This window comes from Triticum urartu, chromosome 7A (genome assembly GCF_056163025.1).
Source record: "Triticum urartu cultivar PI428250 chromosome 7A, HENAU_Tu73, whole genome shotgun sequence".
In the NCBI taxonomy this organism is placed as follows: Eukaryota; Viridiplantae; Streptophyta; class Magnoliopsida; order Poales; family Poaceae; genus Triticum; species Triticum urartu.
This window is the reverse complement of record NC_141879.1, coordinates 27,085,110-27,108,488: the sequence shown is the minus strand read 5'-3', so window position 1 is coordinate 27,108,488 and position 23,379 is coordinate 27,085,110. Positions and strand designations below refer to the sequence as shown.

General features: G+C 47.3%; 1 protein-coding gene across 1 annotated transcript; it reads left to right on the top strand.

The window, feature by feature from the left end:
• The first annotated feature begins 4,043 nt into the window (after window positions 1-4,043).
• LOC125525426 (putative LRR receptor-like serine/threonine-protein kinase At1g56140) lies at window positions 4,044-11,934 on the top strand. Its single transcript, XM_048690444.2, has 24 exons — window positions 4,044-4,271; window positions 4,969-5,158; window positions 5,298-5,369; window positions 5,513-5,584; window positions 5,683-5,754; window positions 5,905-5,976; window positions 6,093-6,164; window positions 6,250-6,321; window positions 6,771-6,842; window positions 6,937-7,011; window positions 7,089-7,163; window positions 7,287-7,358; window positions 7,448-7,513; window positions 7,603-7,662; window positions 8,028-8,072; window positions 8,175-8,239; window positions 8,330-8,703; window positions 8,796-8,994; window positions 9,837-9,995; window positions 10,085-10,203; window positions 10,402-10,612; window positions 10,697-10,928; window positions 11,016-11,166; window positions 11,374-11,934. Exons 1-24 carry the CDS (start codon window positions 4,175-4,177, stop codon window positions 11,698-11,700), a joined length of 3,021 nt encoding a protein of 1,006 aa, XP_048546401.2. The 5' UTR covers window positions 4,044-4,174; the 3' UTR covers window positions 11,701-11,934.
• The last annotated feature ends 11,445 nt before the right edge of the window (window positions 11,935-23,379 follow it).

Below are 23,379 nucleotides of genomic sequence, written 5' to 3'. Positions count from 1 at the left end.
CAGGTTGCTGGTTGCCTCGATTACTGTTGATGGCCTTGTATAGATGCAAAACATATACTATTTCATAGTGACCTTGTATATAAAAATGGAGGAAGTACTGAATTTGACCAAACAAAGAATCACTTGGCATCCTCATCTGGTGTGGCAGTTACTCCAGCTGTCCTGCACCGGAGGCTGTAGTTTCTGTTGACGTCTTTCCTGCCAGACAATTCCCAATCATATTTGAGATGGTTGTTGGCGGTGGGACATTCGAAGCCACGTAGATAATCCGACAGAAAAGACGTGCAAAAGAACACGAGAGAGACATTTGGCACATGCTGCTTCTCCGTCCCTTCGCTAAGCAGGTCTGTTTTGACGCTCTATTGCCCTATCGCCTTCATCGTTTCACGCCCATGACACCAACGGCGAGGAACTGCAGTGTGTTTGACAAGGTTGCATCGCCTCCGTCCCAGGTGTTCCCGCTGCTCGGGATAGAGTCAGATGCCACTGTGGAAGCCGGCGCGGTTTGGGGCAAGTACAGTCCGTCTCGGGGTGTATTGTTCTCTTTTTGCAGCTCCTCTCATCGATTGTATTTCAATCCTTCTCATGTTAACACAAAGACACGCACAGCTTATCCTACTAAATTGTTGAATTATTTCATCCTTATCCTACGAACATTTTTTTCTAACAATTCAATTACCGCTTGGACAAATTCTCGGTAAAACGTAGTTTCACGTGTAGGCGGTAGAATACGATGGTTGGCTAGCTAGCCTGTGTTAGTTAGTTTCAAGCTAGGGTGAATTGGTGAGACGCCAACTTTCTATAGCCGCCAGTGCTATATAATTATTAATTAAGCAAACGTCGTTTGCTACCTGCCGCATGCTTATGTTATATCGTAGTACCATAGAGCCAATTATATATCTGGGTACGTACTGAGAGCTGCATTTCAACAGCCAGGAGTGTTTGAAGGTTCCCCAACACTTGCACTTGTTTGCAACGGTCGCATGGCATGTGGGTTGGTCGCGGCGGTCCTCCGATTCCAATCCAACATCTGAGACTATCTACGTATCTATCTTTTTTAGAGAAAAGGCTTAGCCCGAGCCTAAAGTAGGCTCGGACCTAACCCGGCTTTGAATTAACAAAGCCTCAACCGGCTAGGATTACACAAGCAGCATACAAATGACACGAAAAAACAACAACAAGAAATGCCCGAAAGATACAAGGGGACACTCTGAACTTACAACACATCAAAGAGCTAGTTACAAGAGATACTAAGATCTATCTATCTATCTATACCTATATCTCTACCTAATAATAATAAAGAACGGATTTTTTCTATAGGTTCACCGTCTTCCGTTCACCATACAGTATTATTATTTTCTCTATTCAAGGTGGTACTAAAATTACAGCATATTATTTTTGCTATCCAAGGTGGTGCTAAAATTACAGAAAAAATGTTTAGCTAAAGAAACGCTTCCAGAGTCCCACTTGGGCCATGTTCGCAGCGCCAACCTAGGTCTGCTCCCGGTGCGGCCCACAACTAACTGGCCCTTAACCTGATCTGTTTGGTTCGTCTGGGTCTAAAAAAGGAAAGATGATAAGGGGGGAATTCGAACCCAAGACCTACTACTTTGCAAGCAATTCAACGGAACGACCAAGTGAGATAACTATTCTTGTGACTAGATACATGTCGTAACAAAACAGAATTGGGCATTTTTCTGAAAAAAAAAGTTTATCTTCATTAGCCCAAAAGTTAGAGTTAATCACACGTCCGGTATAGGTATCCAAGCCTGCCATGCCTAAACATATAGCGCCACTTCTTACATCGAATCATCGATCCCCTCTCTCAAGATTTACCCGCTTTCGGAATCTAGGGCCTCTTGCTGCCGTATCATGTGCAGGAGGCCTCTGTTGAGCGCATCGTCGTTGCTAAGGAGGGGCTGACCCTGCCGCGGGGTGTGCAGACGACGAGTGTGGCTGGAGGGAGGCGTTCTCCTCTGCCAGATGCAGCCACGTTTGTCGGGCTTGTGGGCTCTGGCACTGGGCGGCCCCGTCGCCTTGCGGTTAGTCGCAGGCGTCCTCTTCCGGCCCCGGATGCCTCTTCATCTGCTCCTAACCTCCTATTAGGTCATCCTAAGGAAGGCCCGGCTCCCAAGATCACCGTCGACTGGATTTAGTGGAGCCTCTATAATCTATATCCGCATCCCCTTCATCATTTCACGCCCATGATACCAACCACGACTGAGGACTGGTGGCCATTGGTTCATACGATGTTTTTTTTTCGAAAAGGGGTTTTACCCCAGCCTCTGCATCATATAGATGCATACGGCTCATATTATTAAAAAGATAATCCAACAACAAGTCGCCAAGTCTCGAAGAGTGAAAATAAACAAAAGCTCATAAGAGCTAAAACAAAAAGCCACAACCGGCTGGCAAATAAAATAGGAGCACTACATGCCTATTCTATTACATGACCGCCATCCAAACCGGTTGAAAATATCCCGAGCTACCATCTCCCATCGGGTAGACGCAGTAACCAAACGCTCCCTGGCCTCCGTCGGAGTGAGTAGCGACCACATACGGATCAACGCCGTGGCCCTGAAGACAACCTGCAAAAAGTGAATGTTCTTTGATCTGTTAAAAACTAAATCATTTCTGCAGTTCCAGATTGCCCATAATAAAGCACAAACGCCAACACGAATGTGCCTCGCTATATCGGAATCGACCCCATCAAGCCACGTTCCAAATAACATGTTAATGGAGGTGGACGGATTATATTAAACGCAATATGAATCGACTGCCACAGAATCTTAGCCAACGGACAATCAAGAAAGAGGTGTTTGATATTTTCGTTATGGTCACAAAAACTACATCTAGCAGAACCCACCCAGTTGCGTTTTGCTAGATTATTCTTAGTCAAAATGACTTGTTTATGCACAAACCACATAAACACTTTGATACGCAAAGGTACCTTTACTTTCCAAACGTACTTCGAGGAAGGAATGACGCTAGAGTTTATGACATCTAGATACATGGATTTGACCGAGAACACACCGTTCTTAGTAAGTTTCCAATACAGCTGATCTGTCTGCTGGGACAGCTGTACGTCCATCAAACGTCTTACAAGATGAAGCCAGATCTCCCAACGATTTTCAACTAGCGTCCTTCGAAAGCTAATATTGAGGGGAGTGGATTGTAAAACGGTTGCAACGTAGGCTTCTTTACGTTGAACAATGTTGTACAAAGTAGGATATTGAAGTGCAAAAGGGTCTCCCCAAGCCACGTATCCTCCCAGAACCTCGTATTAGCTCCATTTCCGACTATGAATCTTGTCTTGGTTCATACGACGTGAGAGATGGACTACAGGGTGTTTGACAAGGTTGCATGCCCTCCGTCTCAGGTGGTCCGCATGTTCGTTGTAGAGATGCTGTTGTGGAAGCTGGCGAGTAGTCCGTCTCGGGGTATCGATCCCTTTTTACAGCTCCTCTCATCGATTGTATTTCAAACCCTGTCTTGTTAACACAATGACACGGACAGCTTATCCTACTGAATTATATTCTATTAGGGTGAATTGGTGAGATTCCAACTTTCTATAGCCGCCAGTACCATATAATTATTAATTAAGTACGCATCGTTTGCTACCTGCCGCATGCTTATGATACCGGTAGTGGCATATGGCCAATTATTTATCTGGGTGCTGAGAGCTGCATTTTTTTTAGTAATACTGAGAGCTGCATTTGAACAGCCAAAATGTGAAAAGAAATACTACTTGACGTACGTACGGGAAGGTTTCCCAACACGTCCACTTGTTTGCAGCGGTCGCATGCATGCATGGCATGCGGTCCTGCAATTCCAGTCCAACATCTGAGACCATATATACTCTAATAAACGGAGCCACACGTGTTCCATCAGGCAGCTAATGATAATTAATCAAGTGGCCGTTCAACAATTAATCCACTTGCGCACATGAGATTGGAGGACCGAGTTGCTTCTCCATCGTGACCTTTTTCTTGAGGGAACGTTCGCTGCACCTTAATTACGTGGCTGGCTAGGTGATGTATCGATCGACCTGGTCGTGTCAACAAGCTCCGGCCGGCTCTCTCTCATCCCTCACCACCTACCTCTCTCTATATATATTCCGGAAGTCGGAAGGGATGAGCGCAGATAGAGCACACATACAAGCAAAGTGAGGGAGATGAGGTTGTTCATGATCCTCCATGGTGCGGCGCTCTTGTTGCTTCTTGCGGCGGTTGCGCATGCTCAACAAACAAGGACGACCGACCCGGCTGACGGTGAGCATGCTCGAATTTCCCCCCCGTGGATCTTAAGTGTTAGGTTTTCCCATGCTGTTCGTTTCCGAATCCATTCCGCGCGTAGTTCCAACATCTCCTTGGAGCTTGGTAGATAAAAAAAATCTAGGTTCTACGCCTACCCCATGGCCGGCCGTGAGCGAGAAGGGGAGTCAGGAGAGGGATGAGCTGATGCGCTCCGGTGGAGGGGTTTTAATTTATTAGAGAGGTGAGCTGATGCGCTCCAGTGGAAGCTTGGGAGAAAGAGAGAGAAAGATGCACGCATCGAGCAACCAGCCGGCTAGTTTACAGAATTTTCCTTCGACGCTTCACTTTGCACGGTAATACCGTGTGGCGTCTTAGTGCATGACCCACTCAGGAATTACCACGTGGCTTCCCCTAAAAAAAGGAATTACCACGCGGGAACGTGGTTTGATGGCAGTTTTCATCCACCGTCGCGTTTTGAATCCGACTGTTTGCAACTTGTCCGCTCCATGTTTCTAAAATACAAACATTTGCTGTTTTACATCACTTTTGCTCCTCCAAATACAAAAGTCAGAATCAGAAACCATGTCCGCTTTCACTCGTGGTTTCTTTTCCTGTAGTCTAGATGCTACCTCTCGGCCGTGAGATCGCCATCGGACCGCTGAGCAGCAACGAGGATGACTTTCTTAACCGTTATTTTCTGTTTGTCTTGCAGCGGCGGCGCTGCATGCTGTGTTCGCCAAACTCGGCCAGAAGGCGGGGCCGCAATGGAACATCAGCGGCGACCCCTGCACCGGCGCTGCCATAGACAACACCAACATCGACAACAACGACATCTTCAAGGCCGCCATCAAGTGCGAAGTCTGCACAGGCGGCAACACCTCCGTCTGCCGCATCACCAGGCTGTAAGTGCTCTTCTTAGGCCCTGCCCGCGCTCAGCATGTTTGATGGAATGCCAGATCTAGCGACGGTTTCGTTACTTGGATCAATGCGGGCGATTGGTAGATCGATAAGGTGTTAGCTAATGGGATGCTTGCGGTGCAGGAAAATATACGCCCTGGACGCGGTGGGCCCCATACCAGAAGAGTTGCGGAACCTCACAGCCCTGACCGATCTGTATGAACTCTCAACTTGCACACCTGAAATGAAATGGTCCTAACTTATATATAGTCTATTGTCCTAGCTTGAAACCGGCATTCTGTATATAATTCCAGTCGCACACCAAATTTACTCGTCTATCTGATTCAATGTTGTTTCAGGGATTTAGGGCAAAATTACTTGACAGGGCCTTTACCATCTTTCATCGGGGAGTTGACTGCTATGAAGTCCATGTGAGATTCATACCTCAAATCATGATTGCAAGTTTGCAACAATGAATACATTTATTTCCCCGCAATTAGTCTCACAGTTCCTCTCTTGAACATATCAGGACTTTTGGTGTCAATGCATTATCTGGACCTGTACCAAAGGAGCTCGGGAACCTTAAGAATCTTATAAAATTGTAAGAAATATTTGTTATAACTATATGATTGTATTTTATCATACAAGTTTAGATTTACTTTTGGTTTGAAGGGTAGCTATGCTGATAGCCTTCATGACTTGCAGAATATAAAGTTCGCATGCCTAACTAAAACTATTGGTGCATTCATAGGGGCTTGGGCGGAAACAATTTTAGTGGCTCGCTTCCTTCGGAACTGGGAAACCTGGCAAAACTTGAGGAACTGTACGTATTTACTGAATTCTGGGAACTCTATATTCTTCTGCCAAGTCAGTTGCTTCTTGCTTGGATTAGTCAGCCCCTTATCCAATGTGTATTTTTTCTCTGTTTCTCAATTACAGGTACATTGACAGTTCTGGCTTTAGTGGTCCACTGCCATCATCACTTTTCCAGCTTACGAAAATGAAAAAATTGTATGCCTATAGTTGCCGCGTGTTGTTGATATATTATAATACTCCACAGCATTCAATCTTATGTACTTCTCCTCTCTTTGTTTAGATGGGCGTCAGATAATGATTTCACTGGGAAAATACCAGATTATATTGGTAGCTGGAGCAGTTTAACAGAGCTGTAAGATCACTTATGTTCTAAGTCATAGTAATGCTGTAAAAATGAAAATACTGCATGTTGTTTACACAATTTCAAAGTCTATTTATTTGCAGGGAGGTTTGAAAGATTTTTTTTTCAGTTTGATATAGTTATTTACAAGCTGAGCTTTATTTTGCGCTAAACATAAATCATGTGGAAGTGGAAGATTCATTTTAAATAGCAACAGTTTTAGTTACGTGAGGCTTTCTTGAACGTGCTGAATCTCCTTGTGGCCTCTTAAGAAAATTTCCATTTAAGGTGTAAGATGTTAGATTAGTAATTTCCTTTTCGGAGAAGGTGATAGTATCAGTCAATATTGAATTCACTTTCCTTTTCTTCCAAGGAATAGAGTTATCTATTCTTTCACTACTTTTGCTGCATTCGTCAGGAAATGATGCTTTAAATGACTAACTAGATCTATGGAACTGTAGGAGGTTTCAGGGTAATTCTTTTCAAGGTCCAATTCCAGCTACTCTTTCCAATCTTAGCCAATTGGCAAGCTTGTAAGTGCCCATTGCCGGCGATAAGAACTAAATATCATTCTTAAATGTGAAGGTTGCAGCAATGAAAATTAATTAATCTACTTCTGTGGTGCAGACGAATTGGTGATATATTAAATGGGAGCTCTTCTTCACTTGCATTCATCAATAATCTGACATCTTTGAACACCCTGTATGTCATTCAGTTAATAGCTCAATTACAGTTGTAAAGATCCAAGTTTAATCCTAAAATATTTAAATTTTTTGCAGGGTTTTGAGGAACTGTAGGATATCTGATAAGCTTGTTTCAATAGACTTTTCGAAATTCACCAGTTTAAATTTACTGTAAGCATTTTATTCTGACGATAAACTATAGCCAAGTGCCTTTCTTGCAAAACACTGCATTACTATAGATTATACACTGGCTGATGACATCTTCTCTTTCTGATTTTATTATTATTATTATAGGGATTTGAGTTTCAATAATATCACAGGCCAAGTACCACAAACCTTGTTGAATCTGAACTCACTCGCCTTCTTGTATGGACTCTCTTGACTTTCAAAGTGTATTTGTACAAAAGGAAGACTTTCATCATTTTGCTAATCTATATAAATTTTGTTGTGACTAGATTTCTTGGGAATAATAGCCTTTCAGGAAGCCTTCCAAGCTCAGTAGGACCATTGCTTAAAAATTTGTATGTAATATGGTTCAATTTATTTACACAATAAAAGCAAGGCGTGCTTATGCAATTTCTAATGGTTCTTTCGTTCTATTATTTTGTAGAGATTTTTCTTACAACCAGCTCTCAGGAAGCATTCCTTCATGGGCTAAAAATTCACAATTGTAAGTTCCAAATTCTGAAACTCCTATTACTGGATGAACCAAATCCAGCCTAAGAAAGGGCAGGTTTCATCAAAAATAGGCTCCTGGGCTAACTTATTAGGCTTATATGTAGACATCAAATAAGCTAGATTCCTATATAAATCTGAAAGGTTGTTTTGGTGCATATATCTTAAGTATTTATAAATAAATTTAGATGCCTAGTGTTTATCGAGTGACATATTAGTCTTACAGCCTAGCACAAAATTGAGCAAATTAATTAAGAGTAACTCAACGTTTTTTATTTGAGTTATAGAAAAGAAGTCATAAAGATGCTATGAAGTATGAACAATGAATTCTAATTTTTGCCTGTTGATCATCCTACTTAGGAATCTGGTGGCAAACAATTTTGTGGCCGATAGTTCCAGCAATAGGTTCGTCCATATTTCAATATCTCCTCAAGACCATCATGTATGATTATTATGTTCTCTCACCTCGTATTTTGGGTTTAAAATGTCACATTGTTACATTTGCAGTGTCTTACCTGCGGGGTGGGGGTGCCTTCAGCGTAATACACCATGTTTTCTTGATTCTCCAAAGTGTGAGACTTCTGCATTTTGAAATTTTAAGAATGTGCAACTGCAGTTTTACTAAACTAATACCAATTTTAAATAATTTAACCTGCTTGCAGCTTCTTCCTTTGCTGTGGACTCTGGAAAATCCATAGTAGGCCCTGATAATTCCGTGTATCAACCTGATCGTGCCAGTCTTGGAGCTGCGTCATTATATGTTACAGGAGCACCAACATGGGGTGTTAGCAACGTTGGAAAGTTCATGGAGGCAAATAATGGAAGTTATATAATCCACAGTCCGGGCCAGTTTCTGAATACACTTGATCCAGAACTGTTCCAGAATGCAAGGATGTCGCCGTCATCCTTAAGATACTATGGTATTGGACTAGAAAATGGAAACTATACAGTCACACTTCTGTTTGCAGAGTTTGACTTCCCAGACACCCAGTCTTGGAAGAGCAGAGGTAGAAGGGTTTTTGATATATATGTCCAGGTAGGTTGCCGCTATTAAGTGATAAATTAAACAGTACCCATAGCTTGTTAGCTTATAAGCCAGCTATAAATTTATTCTTCTTATTTGTATAGGGTGAACGTAAGGAGCAGAACTTTGACATAAGGAAGGCCGCAGGCGGGAAATCTTTCACAGCTGTTAGGAAGCAGTATACTGTTCCTGTCACGAAGAACTTTCTAGATATTCATCTCTTCTGGGCTGGCAAGGGCACTTGCTGCATTCCTACTCAAGGCTACTATGGGCCTGCGATCTCAGCTTTGAGTGCAACACCAAGTATATCCCTTGACTTGAAATAATGATTTTTTACCGACTACCATTCTCCATATTAACTTGCTAGAAACACATATTAAAGTTATGCTGAATGCAATCTTCTGCATCGTGAACAAAAAGCAACAAAAAATACTTAAGCATCAACATGAAAAGGACACGACTATGTGGTGATGGTTATTTATTTAGGGGTAAGTAAAGTAGCTTCATTGCATGCACACAATGACACAAGGAAGACAAAACTGTAGATGTCATCACGATTCGCTATAAAATTCAAAATGTTTTAGTCTCTAACGGTACATCCGATTTAAAATCATTAGTGATGAGATTTTGAAACTACATCCCATGTTGATATGTTCCGTCAACTCTTTTTTTGGTTAAAAGTTATCAACCTGCAGAACTTGAGTTACCAGGCTAAACAAAGGTAGTTATCACTTTAAAAGTACATGCCATTTGAGATGTTTTGATGACATTTTTCAAGATCATAACTTCTCACCCGGTAATGTGTGAGTTACCATACTATTCACAGATTGTTACCAGCTTCAAATACTAACCTAGGTTAGATGTATCGTCGACTTTTCTTTTTTGCAACTTAGAAATTACCAAGATACAACATGTGGGTTACCGGGCTAATCATAAGTAGTTATTACTTTGAAAAGTATGTCATTTGAGATGTTTAGATTTCTGTGAAGGAAGTTTTAGATAATTGAAATACCTAATACATGTATACAGTCTGACATTTAAGTTACAATACACCAACCAGTTTACATATAATCATACCTTTCATTGAACCTGACTTGAAATACTGACTATGACATCACATTTCTAACAAGTGAACTTTCTGTCAGATTTCACCCCTACAGTGCGTAATGCGGTGGTAAAGAAAGGTAGTAAAACAGGTGTGATCGCGGGAGCTATAGTTGGTGTTGTAGTTTTAGGATTGTTAGCATTTGCTGGAATCTTTGTATGGAGGCAGAAAAAGAGAAAACTAGCTTTGGAGCAAGAAGGTATGGGATACACTAGGACCACATTTTGTTCTAACTTGGCAAAGGAGCCGTCGAAGTAAACTCGTTATATCTTTTGTGATGTCTTGCAGAGCTATACAGCATTGTTGGAAGACCTAATGTCCTCAGCTATGGGGAGCTGAGGTCAGCTACTGAAAATTTCAGTTCTAATAACCTTCTTGGTCAAGGAGGATATGGGTCGGTTTTTAAGGTTGGTTCATCCCATACATAGTCTTAAATATCAGAAGGAAGACCTGTCTATACGAGTAATTTTTTGTATTTATAGTTTCTCCATATACATGTTGATAAAATTCCTAAAATGAAGGGAAAGTGTATCTGGAACAAATGATGTTTGGCAGCGTGGTACCTAAACCTTCTTCCATTGATGAAAAGTATTGACTTTTTGCAGGGAAAGTTAACTGATGGTAGGTTCGTGGCAGTGAAGCAGCTGTCTGAAACATCTCATCAGGGGAAAAAGGAATTCGCGACGGAAATAGAAACAATATCTCGGGTGCAACACCGTAATCTGGTGAAGTTGCATGGTTGCTGCCTTGAGGGCAATAAGCCATTGCTGGTTTATGAGTACCTGGAGAATGGAAGCCTGGACCGTGCTCTGTTTGGTACAACTTATGTTTTTCGACAGTTAAATATCTGCAACTTCGGAGTTAGTATAGACAACTAAAAATTTAAACTCACATATGCAGGAAAAGGGAAGTCAAACCTAGACTGGTCAACGCGTTTTGAGATATGCTTAGGAATTGCAAGAGGTCTGGCCTATCTTCATGAAGAATCCAGCATCCGTGTTGTGCACAGGGACATAAAAGCCAGCAATGTCTTGCTTGATGCAAATCTCAATCCTAAGATCTCAGATTTCGGGCTCGCAAAACTTTATGATGACCAGGAGACACATGTGAGCACAAAAGTTGCTGGTACATTGTAAGTGCATTTCTATCCTGCTAACTTTTAGGTTTATGTAGTATTTCCATATGTATCCTAATGGCGTTTATCGACTCCTTTGTCAAGTGGTTATCTTGCACCAGAGTATGCCATGAGAGGCCATGTGACAGAGAAGGTTGATGTGTTTGCATTTGGCGTCGTGGTATTGGAGACTTTAGCTGGAAGACCAAACTATTACACTACTGAGGACCAAAGCAAGGTTTATATTTTCGAATGGGTAAGCTCACTGAGGAAATCTAGGCCCTAGTATTTTTTGTGTTATCGGTAAAACCCATAGTGAAAATTCCTACTAAATATTGGAAATATAGAGCTCACTTGTCTTCACAGAATTTTAAATCAAACCTTGCACACAGTTTGGGCATATGTGAATGTGTGCATTCTGTGCGCAGTGCTGCATTTTAGCTTACCATCTCGATGCTTCCAGGTCTGGGAACTGTATGAGGACGGCCAACCTCTGGACATGCTAGACCCCAGGCTGGAGGACTTCGACAGCGAGGAGGTGCTTCGGGCCATCAAGGTGGCGCTCGTGTGCACCCAGGGCTCGCCCCACCAGCGGCCGCCCATGTCGAGGGTGGTGGCGATGTTGGCGGGCGACGTCGAGGCGCCCGACTGGGTGCCAAAGCCCAGCTACATCACGGAGTGGCAGATCAAGGGCGGAGGCGACACCAGCTACATGAGCTCTGAGGTCAACGGGCAATCGAGCTCGGAGCCGGCGCCGTTCCTAGGCTCCGTCATCGACCAAGGCCGTTGAAATGATCCATCCATATGGTCGGTCGATCGATCGGTCCACAGCTTCTTCTTGGGGTAGAGATTCGTTGAGAACGCATGCAGTTTGGTGCCTCTACAGTCAGGATCTTTGCTTAAGAGGTTTCGTACTTGCATTGTTTAGTAGTAGGTTGGAGTAGCAGATAAAGTTGTATCTCTTTTGTGACGCCCGGATAATTAAGCTACAGTAACCTCGGGTAATGATGCCACTTCACCACGATTACTGTCGTTACCCCGCGATGGTTCAATCCCGTTCGAATTCAAAATTCAAAATCAAGTCAAACGACAAAAGTTTTCAAACATTCGAACTAAAATGTTCTGGGTGTGGAAAAGAGATCATAAGTAATATTGGTGGAGGAAGCATCTTTTCATAAAAGGTTTAAATGAAAATAAATAAATAAAACAGTAGCCAGAAACAATTATAAATGCATATAAATAGTAAACAAATATAAACATGTTTTATTAAAGTGCCAAATTATTTGTAGAAGTGGATTAATTGTTAATACTAATTTAGGGGCTAGTGCTGTATTTTATAAAAGTAAAAGTAAAATAAAATATAGTAGAAAATATAAAACATAAAAGGAAAAGAAAACAGAATAAGCAAAAGAACAAAAAAAAACGATGTGCAAAAGGCCCCTGCTCCTCTGGGCCTCGGCCCACCCAAGCCAAACCAGCCCACTCCCCCACCCCACCGGTCGTCTCCCTGTTTGGCCGACCGTGCCGCTACAGGGGCGCGGTCGCCGCCCGACCACCTCGCCGGCGTCGGCGTGCAGGGGATAAGGACGCGCCTGCGACCCCTCGGCCTTGTCATCGTCCCCCAGATCTTTCCCCCTCCCCACGTTCGCTCCTCCCTCGCTCATGTTCTTCACGCGCGACTACGCAGCCTCCATGGCCTCCGTCGTCCTCGCGCCCACCAAGCTTCCCCTCGTCTAGCTCCATGTCCAGGAGAATCGTCACGGACCACTCCGCCCGTCCAGAGCGACGAATCGAGCCGGGGCGGTCCGTACGCTCACCATCGCCGTCATCTTCAGCGCGTACATCGCCGGCGACCGTCATCGATTCCCATCGTTCCAGTCCACCCCGACCCTCCCCGAGCACGGAACCGGACTAGCGGTGAGCTCCTCCTCCGAACGCCCCTCGTCATGGTCTCGATTCGTTGCCGTAGTTGCCTGTACGAGCCGGCGGCCGCCATGACCGAAGCTCAGTGTCCGCGTACGCGCGCCTGCTGCTCCTTGCGCTGCTCTACTGCCGCTACTGCTGTCGCCGCGCGCCGCGCTTGCCCTCTGCTCGCCGACCGTGCGTTGGCTGTTCCTCGCGCCCGCGTCACTCGCTCGCTGCCGTCCTGTGCCCGACCTGCTGCTGCCAACGTCGCTTGCCGAGTACTGCGGCTCATGCCTCCGCGTCCGTCGCGTAAACGCCGTGCCCGCACCCCCGTGTACTGCTGCTGCTGGCCGCGGCCTCCCCTGCGCGCGCCTGGCCGTGTTGGCCACTGGCCGCGCCCTGTCTTACCCAGTCGCGTCCGCACCCGCGTGCTAGCGCCCCGCTTGCTTGCCCCTGCCGACGCGCGCTTGCTGCTGCTCTGCCTGCTGCTTCTTGCTGCTGGTACGCTGCTCCCTCTACTGCTTGTTGCTCGCGCGCTGCTACTGCTGCTTGCTCTACCCGCTCCTAGTTGCCGCCGCTCCGCTAGCTACTACCCTGCTAGCTACGCTGCTCTGCTGCCGCCGTTTGTTGCTACTGCTATGCTGCTCCGCTAATTGCTGCCGGCTGCCATGGCCATGGCCGTGAGTGAGTGTGCTAGGTGTGTGCAGCGTGTGTGTGTGTGGTGTGTGTGGGCGGTGTGCCACTGCAGTGGACCGGCCCTTTGTTTAATTAGGCTAAATAGGACTAGTTTAGTAGTACTAATTTAATGCTAAGTTAGTCTAGTACTAGATGACATGTAGGACCCCATTAAATTAGTTAGATGTTTTATCACCCCTATAAAAAGGTTAGATATTTTATTAACCCAAGTGACAATGACATATGGGCCACGCTTGCCCCTTTTTACTAGTCAAATTGATTTGGTCGATTCGAATTACATCAAAATAAAATAAAACCAGAAATTTCCAAAAAAAAACAATAAAACTTTGAAAATTAATATAAAATAAACCGTAAAACGGATGAAAAAAAATTATATATGAAAGTTGCTCAGAACGACGAGACGAATCCGGATACGCAGTCTATTAGTCCGCCACACGTCCCTAGGATAGCAAACATGGAACAATCCACCTCCGGTTCATCTGTCCGAAAACGCAAAACACCGGGAATACTTTTCCGGATGTCCCCCCCTTGCCGGTATCACCTATCCCTGCGTTAGATCACCCCTGGCACCGCGTATTGCCTTGTTATGCTTTGTAATGCTTTGACTGCTCTATTATTTACTGTGTTTCCCCTCCGTTACTTCTTTCCGGTAGACCCGAGACTGTCGGCGACCCCAGTTCGACTACAGTGTCGACTCCTCCTCCTCCCTCTTGCCAGAGCAACCAGGCAAGCCCCCCCTCCCTTGATCACCAGATATCGCCTATTCTTCTCTATACTGCTTGCATTAGATTAGTTGTGACGCCCCCGATTTGACCGTACACTAATCATGCACGCAAATGTGTACGATTAAGATCAAGGACTCACGGGAAGATATCACAACACAACTCTACAAATAAAATAAGTCATACAAGCATCATATTACAAGCCAGGGGCCTCGAGGGCTCGAATACAAGAACTCGATCACAGACGAGTCAGCGGAAGCAACAATATCTGAGTACAGACATAAGTTAAACAAGTTTGCCTTAAGAAGGCTAGCACAAACTGGGATACAGATCGAAAGAGGCGCAGGCCTCCTGCCTGGGATCCTCCTAACTACTCCTGGTCGTCGTCAGCGGGCAGCACGTAGTAGAAGGCACCTCCGGTGTAGTAGGAGTCGTCGTCGAAGGTGGCGTCTGGCTCCTGGACTCCAGCATCTGGTTGCGACAACCAGGTAGAAGGGATAGGGGGAAAAGAGGGAGAAAGCAACCGTGAGTACTCATCCAAAGTACTCGCAAGCAAGGAGCTACACTACATATGCATGGGTATCAAATGAAATAAGGGTATCATATGTGGACTGAACTGCAGAATGCCAGAATAAGAGGGGGGGTAACTAATCCTTTCGAAGACTACGCTTCTGGCAGCCTCCGTCTTGCGGCATGTAGAAGAGAGTAGACTGAAGTCCTCCAAGTAGCATCGCATAGCATAATCCTAACCGATGATCTTCCCCTCGTCTCCCTGTGAGAGAGCGATCACCGGTTGTATCTGGCACTTGGAAGGGTGTGTTTTATTAAGTATCTGGTTCTAGTTGTCATAAGGTCAAGGTACAACTCCAAGTCGTCCTGTTACCGAAGATCACGGCTATTCGAATAGATTAACTTCCCTGCAGGGGTGCACCACATAACCCAACACGCTCGATCCCATTTGGCCGGACACACTTTCCTGGGTCATGCCCGGCCTCGGAAGATCAACACGTCGCAGCCCCACCTAGACCAACAGAGAGGTCAGCACGCCGGTCTAAATTTAAGCGCCCAGGGGTCTGGGCCCATCGCCCTTAGCACACCTGCACGTTGCGTGGGCGGCCGGAAGTAGACCTAGGCTAGTGGTGTTCCAGTCCAATCGAGCGCGCGGCGCTCCGTTGCTGACGTCACGAAGGCTTCGGCTGATACCACGACGTCGAGTGCCCATAACTGTCCCCGCGTAGATGGTTAGTGCGTATAGGCCAGTAGCCAGACTCAGATCAAATACCAAGATCTTGTTAAGCGTGTTATTTTGTAATAACCGCGAACGCCGTCCAGGGCCAGGCCCACCTCTCTCCTAGGTGGTCTCAACCTGCCCTGTCGCTTCGCCACAAAGATCCACACAGAGGGCCGTTGGGACAAAGGTCCTTTCAGCCCCCAATCCGTGAATCACTCGCGGGTGCTCCACAAGCCGACCCGTCTTTAGTCACCACATGTATCCTGTAGAAAGTATATAGTATATACCCGTGATCACCTCCCGAGTGATCACGGCCCAGTAGTATAGCATGGCAGACGGACAAGAGTGTAGGGCCACTGATGGAACACTAGCATTCTATACTAAGTAGTAGGATAGCAGGTAATGGTAACAACAGTAGTAACAAGGACAGGCTATGCATCAGGATAGGAATAACGGAAAGCAGTAACATGCTACACTACTCTAATGCAAGCAGTATAGAGAAGAGTAGGCGATATCTGGTGATCAAAGGGGGGGCTTGCCTGGTTGCTCTGGCAAGAGAGAGGGGTCGTCAACTCCGTAGTCGTACTGGGTAGCAGCGGCGTCGGTCTCGGTGTCTATCGAGAGAAGAGGGGGGAGAAACAATAAATATTTAAGCAAGCATATGCATAGTGATGCATGACATGTCAAGTAACGGCGTTAGAGGTGCCCTAACGCGGTAGTAGGTGATACCGGTGAAGGGGGATAACATCCGGAAAAGTATCTCCGGTGTTTCGCGTTTTCGGGCAGAGGAGCCGGAGGGGGAAAGTTGCGTGTTCGCTATGCTAGGGATGCGTGGCGGACGAACGGGCTGCGTATCCGGGTTCGTCTCGTCGTCCTGAGCAACTTTCATGTAGAAAGTATTTTCATCAGAGCTACAGTTTATTTTACATGATTTTCTAAAGTTTTAATCATTTTTAGAATTTATTTAACTATTTAATTCTAACATTATCCAGAATAGTGCACGCTGACGTCATCATGACGTCAGCAGTCAACAGGGAGTTGACTGGGTCAATCTGACGTGTGGGTCCCGCATGTCATACACTGTTTACTCTAATTAGGATTTAACTAATCTAATCACAGTTTAATTAACTAACAATACTTAATTAGGTTAACTAAACAAGATTAATTAAGTTAATTAATTCACTAATTAACTAATTATTAATTAATTTTATTAAGTCATTTTTTTCTTTTTCTTTTCTTCTCTTTTTTTTAACGTTTTGGGGCCGGGCCCCACATGTCTGTGGCCCATCGGGGCCTAGAGGGCGCGGGCGAGCGGGTGCGGGCGCCCGCCCGAACGGGGCGCGGGGAAGGCCATGGCCGGCGATGGCCACCGGAGCGGCGGCGCGGCACCGGCAAGGGGAAGCAGGGGCGAGGCCAGGTGCAGTGGTGGTCGGCGGAGAGGCGGGGCCGTAAGGGCCACCGCAGGCGCGGCGGGCGCCAGCAGCGAAGAGCAGCACCAGCCGGGGCTGGCGAGGGCAAGGCCCTATCCTGCAGGCGGGATGGTGCGGGCAACGACGAGCGTTGGGTGTGGGTGGCTCCGACGCGGCGGTGGCCATCAACGCGAGCGCGGGAAGGGGCAAGTGGGCGCGACGCCGACGACAGGCCGCGGCGACGGGGAGAAGGGCGCGGTGAGCGCGCAACGGGCGCGGCCGGAGCGCGTCGACCATGCGCGGGGAGGACGGTGACCGTGGCTACCCAGAGAGAGGGGGCGAAGGAGGACAGCGGCGCTCACTTGCGAGCAGGGAAGGGGGGGCGACGGGGCGCGTTGGCGTCCGGTGAGGGAGAGGCGAGGCGGCGTGTCCGGCGAGGGCGACGCCGGGTTGGGTGCCGGTGACGGAGGCGTGGTCGAGGCGGCGTGAGGAAGAGACGAGGAGGCGGCGGATTCGTGGCGGCGCAGGGCTCCAGCGATGTGGTCCTCCCGGCGACGTCAGGAGACAACGCCAGGCGGCTGCGGCCATGGGCGCGCAGGGGACGAGCGCGCGCGGGGGGAGGAGGCGTGCGGGGACGGGTGACGGGGTCAGGCCTCTCCCCGATCCAGATGGGATCGAGAGGAGAGGGGGGGAGAGGGAGTGGCGTCGTGGGGAGGGGAAGTGGGTGACGGGGTGGTTAGGGTTTCGGAGGGGTACGGATAAGGGGAGGGGGTGGCCGGTTGGGCCTGCGCCCGAATGGGCCGGCCAACTAGGCCAGTAGGCCGTGGGAGGGGGTTCCCTCTTTTTTTTTGCTAGTTTCTTTCTTTTTACTTTTCTTTTCTATTTTCATTTCCTTTTTGATCCATTACAGTTTTATAAAACCTAAAAGCAAGTCCCAATTTAGCAATAATAATTATGCTACTGACCTATTAATTTCAGGCAACTAAATAAGATATTCTGATATTTTATAAATAGAAAGGCATTTATATAATTGTTTTACCTACTGCTTTAATTACCTAAGTGCATTTAAAACTTTTACAATAAGTGTGTTTTCTCCACCATAATTTCCTATGAATTAATTGGTTCACTCCGAACATTTTAGTTTTAAAATTTGAAAAGTTTTATTGTTTGCCTGATTTTGAATTAGAATTTGAATCGGTCTCGAACTAACTCGAGATTAGCGACTATAAACGAGGTGACGTGGCATCATTAGCAGAGGATCACTGTAGCTTAATTACCCGGGCGTCACATTAGTGTAGCATGTTACTGCTTTCAGTTAATCCTATACTGCTGCATAGCCTGTCATTGTTGCTACAACTGTTGATACCTTACCTGCAATCCTAAATGCTTAGTATAGGATGCTAATTTATCATCAATGGCCATACATTCTTGTCCGTTTGCCATGCTATACTATCGGGCCGTGATCACTCGGGAGTTGATCACGGGTATATACCTATACTTTATACATGATGCATGTGATGACTAAAGTCGGGTTGGCTCGAGGAGTACCTGCGAGTGATTCACGGATTGGGGGGCTGAAAGGACCTTTGTCCCGACGGCCCTCTGGGTGGATCTTTGTGGCGGAGCGACAGGGCAGGTTGAGACCACCTAGGAGAGAGGTGGGCCTGGCCCTGGTCGGTGTTCGCGGTGTCTTCAAGATAACACGTTTAACGAGATCTTGTTATTTGATCTGAGTCTGCCTACTGGCCTATACACACTAACCATCTACGCGGGGACAGTTATGGGCACTCGACGTCGTGGTATCAGCCGAAGCCTTCGTGACGTCAGCGACTGAGTGGCGCGCGCCGGATTGGACCGTAAGCATGCTCTTGTATTAAGGGGGCTAGTTCTGCTTCCGGCCGCGTTCGCAACGTGCAGGTGTGCAAAGGGCGATGGGCCCAGACCCCTGCGCCATAGGATTTAGACCGGCGTGCTGACCTCTTTGTTGTGCCTAGGTAGGGCTGCGACGTGTTGATCTTTCGAGGCCGGGCATGACCCAGAAAAGTGTGTCCGGCCAAATGGGATCGAGCGTGTCGGGTTATGTGGTGCACCCCTGCAGGGAAGTTAAACTATTCGAATAGGCGCCGTGATCTTCGGTAACAGGACGACTTGGAGATGTACCTTGACCTTATGACAACTAGAACCGGATACTTAATAAAACACACCCTTCCAAGTGCCAGATACAACTGGTGATCGCTCTCTTACAGGGCGACGAGGGGAGGATCATCGGTTAGGGTTATGCTATGCGATGTTACTTGGTGAACTTACCTTTTGCTCTCTTCTGCATGCTGCAAGATGGAGGTGGCCAGAAGCGTAGTCTTCGATAGGACTAGCTATCCCCCTCTTATTCCGGCATTCTGCAGTTCAGTCCATATATGATACCCTTATTCCTTTTGATACCGATGCATACATATGTAGTGTAGCTCCTTGCTTGCGAGTACTTTGGATGAGTACTCACGGTTGCTTTTCTCCCCCTTTTTTTCCCTTTCCTATACCCGTTTGCTGCGACCAGACGTTGGAGTCCAAGAGCCAGACGCCACTGTCGATAACGACTACTACTACTCGGGAGGTGTCTACTACTACGTGCAGCCCGCTGACGACGACCAGGAGTAGCTTAGGAGGATCCCATGCAGGAGGCATGCGCCTCTTTCGATCTGTATCCCAGTTTGTGCTAGCCTTCTTAAGGCAAACTTGTTTAACTTATGTCTGTACTCAGATATTGTTGCTTTCGCTGACTCGTCTACGATCAAGCTCTTGTATTCGAGCCCTCAGGGCCCTTGGCTTGTAATATGATGCTTGTATGACTTATTTTATTTGTAGAGTTGTGTTGTGATATCTTCCCGTGAGTCCCTGATCTTGATCTTACACGTTTGCGTGTATGATTAGTGTACGGTCAAATCGGGGACGTCACATCTTTGGACAAGCATAAGATTTTTGCAATAATTTTGGCTTTTGTCCTCGAAGTTTCAAGTAGACGGAATAATGTAGGCTGTCCAATATCCATGTCATGCCAGCACTTGTCCCAATTGATTGACCACAGGACATCTCAATCAAAAGATCCTCCTTCCCCGTCTTACAAAGAAGAAAGAACTTGTGCAAGACGGACACACACGCGCACGAAAAATTCAGCTTGGGAACTTGTTGGGTTCTTCCCTTCTTGCTTGCAACGGCCAGCGTCCGCATGGCATGTCGGCATGTGGATGTGGGTTTTGGTGGTGGCGGCAGCTTCCTCGGTCCTCCGCAGCAGCCATCCAATTCCAATCCAGCATCAGAGACGTGTTCCATCAGCTAATTGATCAAGTGGCCATTCAATAGTTGACCCACTTGGGCCAAGTTGCTTCTCCACCGTAAACCTTTGCACGGTGGCTGTACCTAGCTGGCTACATCCTCCTCCTGGATCTCAAGTCTTAGTTTTCCCACGTTGTTCGTTCCTGAATCATCACCTGCCGGAGTCATGATGACCCAGTGATTCGCCTCTATTTTGCTCTGCTCAATCAATATAACTCACCCGTGCCCTCCTTGCGTCGCTCCCCCCGCGAGCGACCGAGGGGGCAACCCTAGCCGCCGGCGCCTCAGGTCCCCCCGCCCCTCTTCTCCCCTCGCCGCCGCCGATCCGCGCCGCCGAGCAAAGCCCGGTAGGTGCTGGCGGCGGCGAGGCCCCATCTCCTCCTTGCGCGAGGGCTCGACGCTGGTGGGCGTCCTTGGGCGGCGGCGGCGCGTTCATCCGGGGCGCGGCGGCGCGCATGTAGGTCCAGCGGTGGTGCTACGGTGCCTCGTCCTGCGCGTGGAGGGCCGGACACGGAGGGGGCTGCAGGATCACCCGGAGGCGACAGGGGCGACTTCGGTGTTGGATCCGCGAGCAGCAGGTAGGGCGGTGTCCCTTGCCTGTGCGGCGGCGGCCAGATCCATGGCGGGCATGGTGCTCTTCCCCTCGGTGGAGTCTATGTCTGGAGATGGGCGTCGGAAGCCGCAGATCTGGCGTGGCAACCGGTGGCGTGTGGAGTACCGGAGAGGGGCGGCTGGAGGCTCCATGCCGGCGTGCCGACGGCGACTTTGGTCTTCACGGCGAAGCTCCATCCGGTTTCAGTCAGCTGCGAGATCGGGGGGGCGTGATTTCCGGTGAAAATCGCGCTGACTACGGTCATGTCGGACAATGGCGGCGTCGATGACGTCGTTCCGTTCTAGAGGCATCATTGTTGTATGTCATGGCGCCCCACTCGTGATTCTCCGTGGGAAACCCTAGATCTGGGTCCTACCGGATCGGATGATGATGGGACCTTCGATGTCGTTGTCCCTCCTAGGGGCATCGTTTTGGAGCACGTGCTGGCTGGAGGGGACAAGAGGAGGAGCGGTGTTACATCTACCGTAAGGCCGACGGCGGATCCTAGCGGCATGGCGCCGCGGAGGTTCGGCGATGGGCGCGTATTGGAGATGGACTCGCACAGGAGGAGGAAGCTATCTGGCGTCATGGTGGCGTTGATGGCAAAGAGGCCTAGCAAGGTCAATGCATTGGTTCTACTCTGAGGATGGACTGAGGGAGATGGAGGTGACGGCCCTTGCAGCGTGCGGTGCTCACTGGGAGTGTGGCAGACCGGTGTGGGACCCAATTCAGGTAGTGGCTTTGATGGGACACCCGGCTTTAGATGTTAGACTTTGGTGCGATGTCTGTTTGGTATTAGGCCCAGACATTCGGCACGCCTTCATCAACGGGATAGGAGTAGCAACGGTGTTGCCAAGATGGTGGCTTCAGGCTTATTGATGTATCACCTTGTATGGTCTTTATGAATCTCTACTCCTAATGGAGCAGTTGGTAGTCTCGCTTCCAGGTTTTTTTTCGTCCCACCACTTTCGTCCGGTTTTTTTCGTAGGTTAACCGTCGTAGATTTTTTTCATCGCCTCCCCCACTTCATCGGTTTATTTTCACTTCACCCTCTCACACAACGAAAAAAACTGAACAGATCAGAACTTTCCATACTGACGCAAATTATTTAGTAATGTCTTTATGTAAAAGAATCAATCACAATCAATCTCTAAAGATCAAATCTAAATTAATTAATCTTCATAACGTTTGTTTCCTTCCGAATCACGTCCATAACTTTCCTTCCTTGTTTGGGCAGAAACTGTTTGGTAGCAGAGATTAGGAAGCTTCCTATGAGTGTAGTAATAGGAAGTATTCTTTTTCTTGATGATTCGTTTCCATGCATGATGATAGTAAATTAGGCCAACATTCACCATTATTTATCAACGTCATCAATCGTATCCATTCCTACCAGTTTTAATGGAATCTGCTCGCTATGTCTTTTTTAAGGGGATCCGCTCGCTAAGTCGTCGTCGCACGTTATTTTCATAAGCAATTCCCCTAAAAAAGGCATGGGTATTAGTAGTTGAACGCCCGCTAGGTTTTCCGCCTGTCCCATCCTCGCGCTGTGCCGCCGCCACCCGCCGAATTTCCAGCCGCCCGAGCCCGTTAACTTCGCCAGCCATCGGGTCGACTGCCCCCGCCCCAAACCCCCATCCCCGAGCACTAGCTATCGCCGCGTTGCCGCCCCAAGCTCCACGCCACCGGGAACGAATCAAGCGCCGTCCCGACACCGCCGTCGCCGGCCCAGCACCTCCAGCCTTGCATGGGCAGCTTCAATGTGCAGTCTCCCTTGCTGCCTCACCTCTGCCAGCGCATGCTGCGGCGGGGTTGGACGCGTGCGTGCTTGCTAGCTTGCTCTCCGTGCGTACGTACTTGCTCTGCGTGCGTCGCACCGGCCAATGCGCATGATGCGTGTGTGCCTGCTTTTCTGTATGTGTATGCCAGCGTGATGCGTGTGTGCGTTGCTGTGTGTGTATGATATAGATGGCCCGAGTGTGTGCATGCTGTGCTCAGCTCTCTGCTGATTTATGTGTTGGTGCTCCTGCTATATGTTCATGCCATACAAATGAAATTTCTGTTAATCTTCTGACATGTTGAGTTGGTTCTCTCTGTCTTTTGAGGGGATGAATGCAAAGCAGTCTATTAAGCCAGGCACTATTGCTGAGCTAAATTGACAAAAAAATATTGGTAGCCATAGTTGTAGTTTAAGTAGTAGCGAGTTGTCTGATATGTATAAAGAGCCCGTTGCAACTGAGCCCGTTGCTAAATTGACAAAAAAGGTCGCCAGTGTCACTTGATATGTATGAGAATATTAAATGTATTATTAACATAATTAATATTGAACTCTTAAAGTTAATGTGGTCCCGTTGCAACGCACAGGCGTTCTTCTAGTAATTAATAATATGGCTGTATGCATCGTCCAGATGCAGAGGCCGGGGGTACATCCTCCTTTAAAAAAACAACAACTGCTCTCTATCACAACAAAAACACCATTTATGGTCGCTTTTCTGGGACGCTATTTGTAAGAAAACGAGCAGTTTTTACATGGTCCCTCTTACCTTCCCTTTTCACATGAGAAGTAAGAATATAAAATACTCCCTCCCTT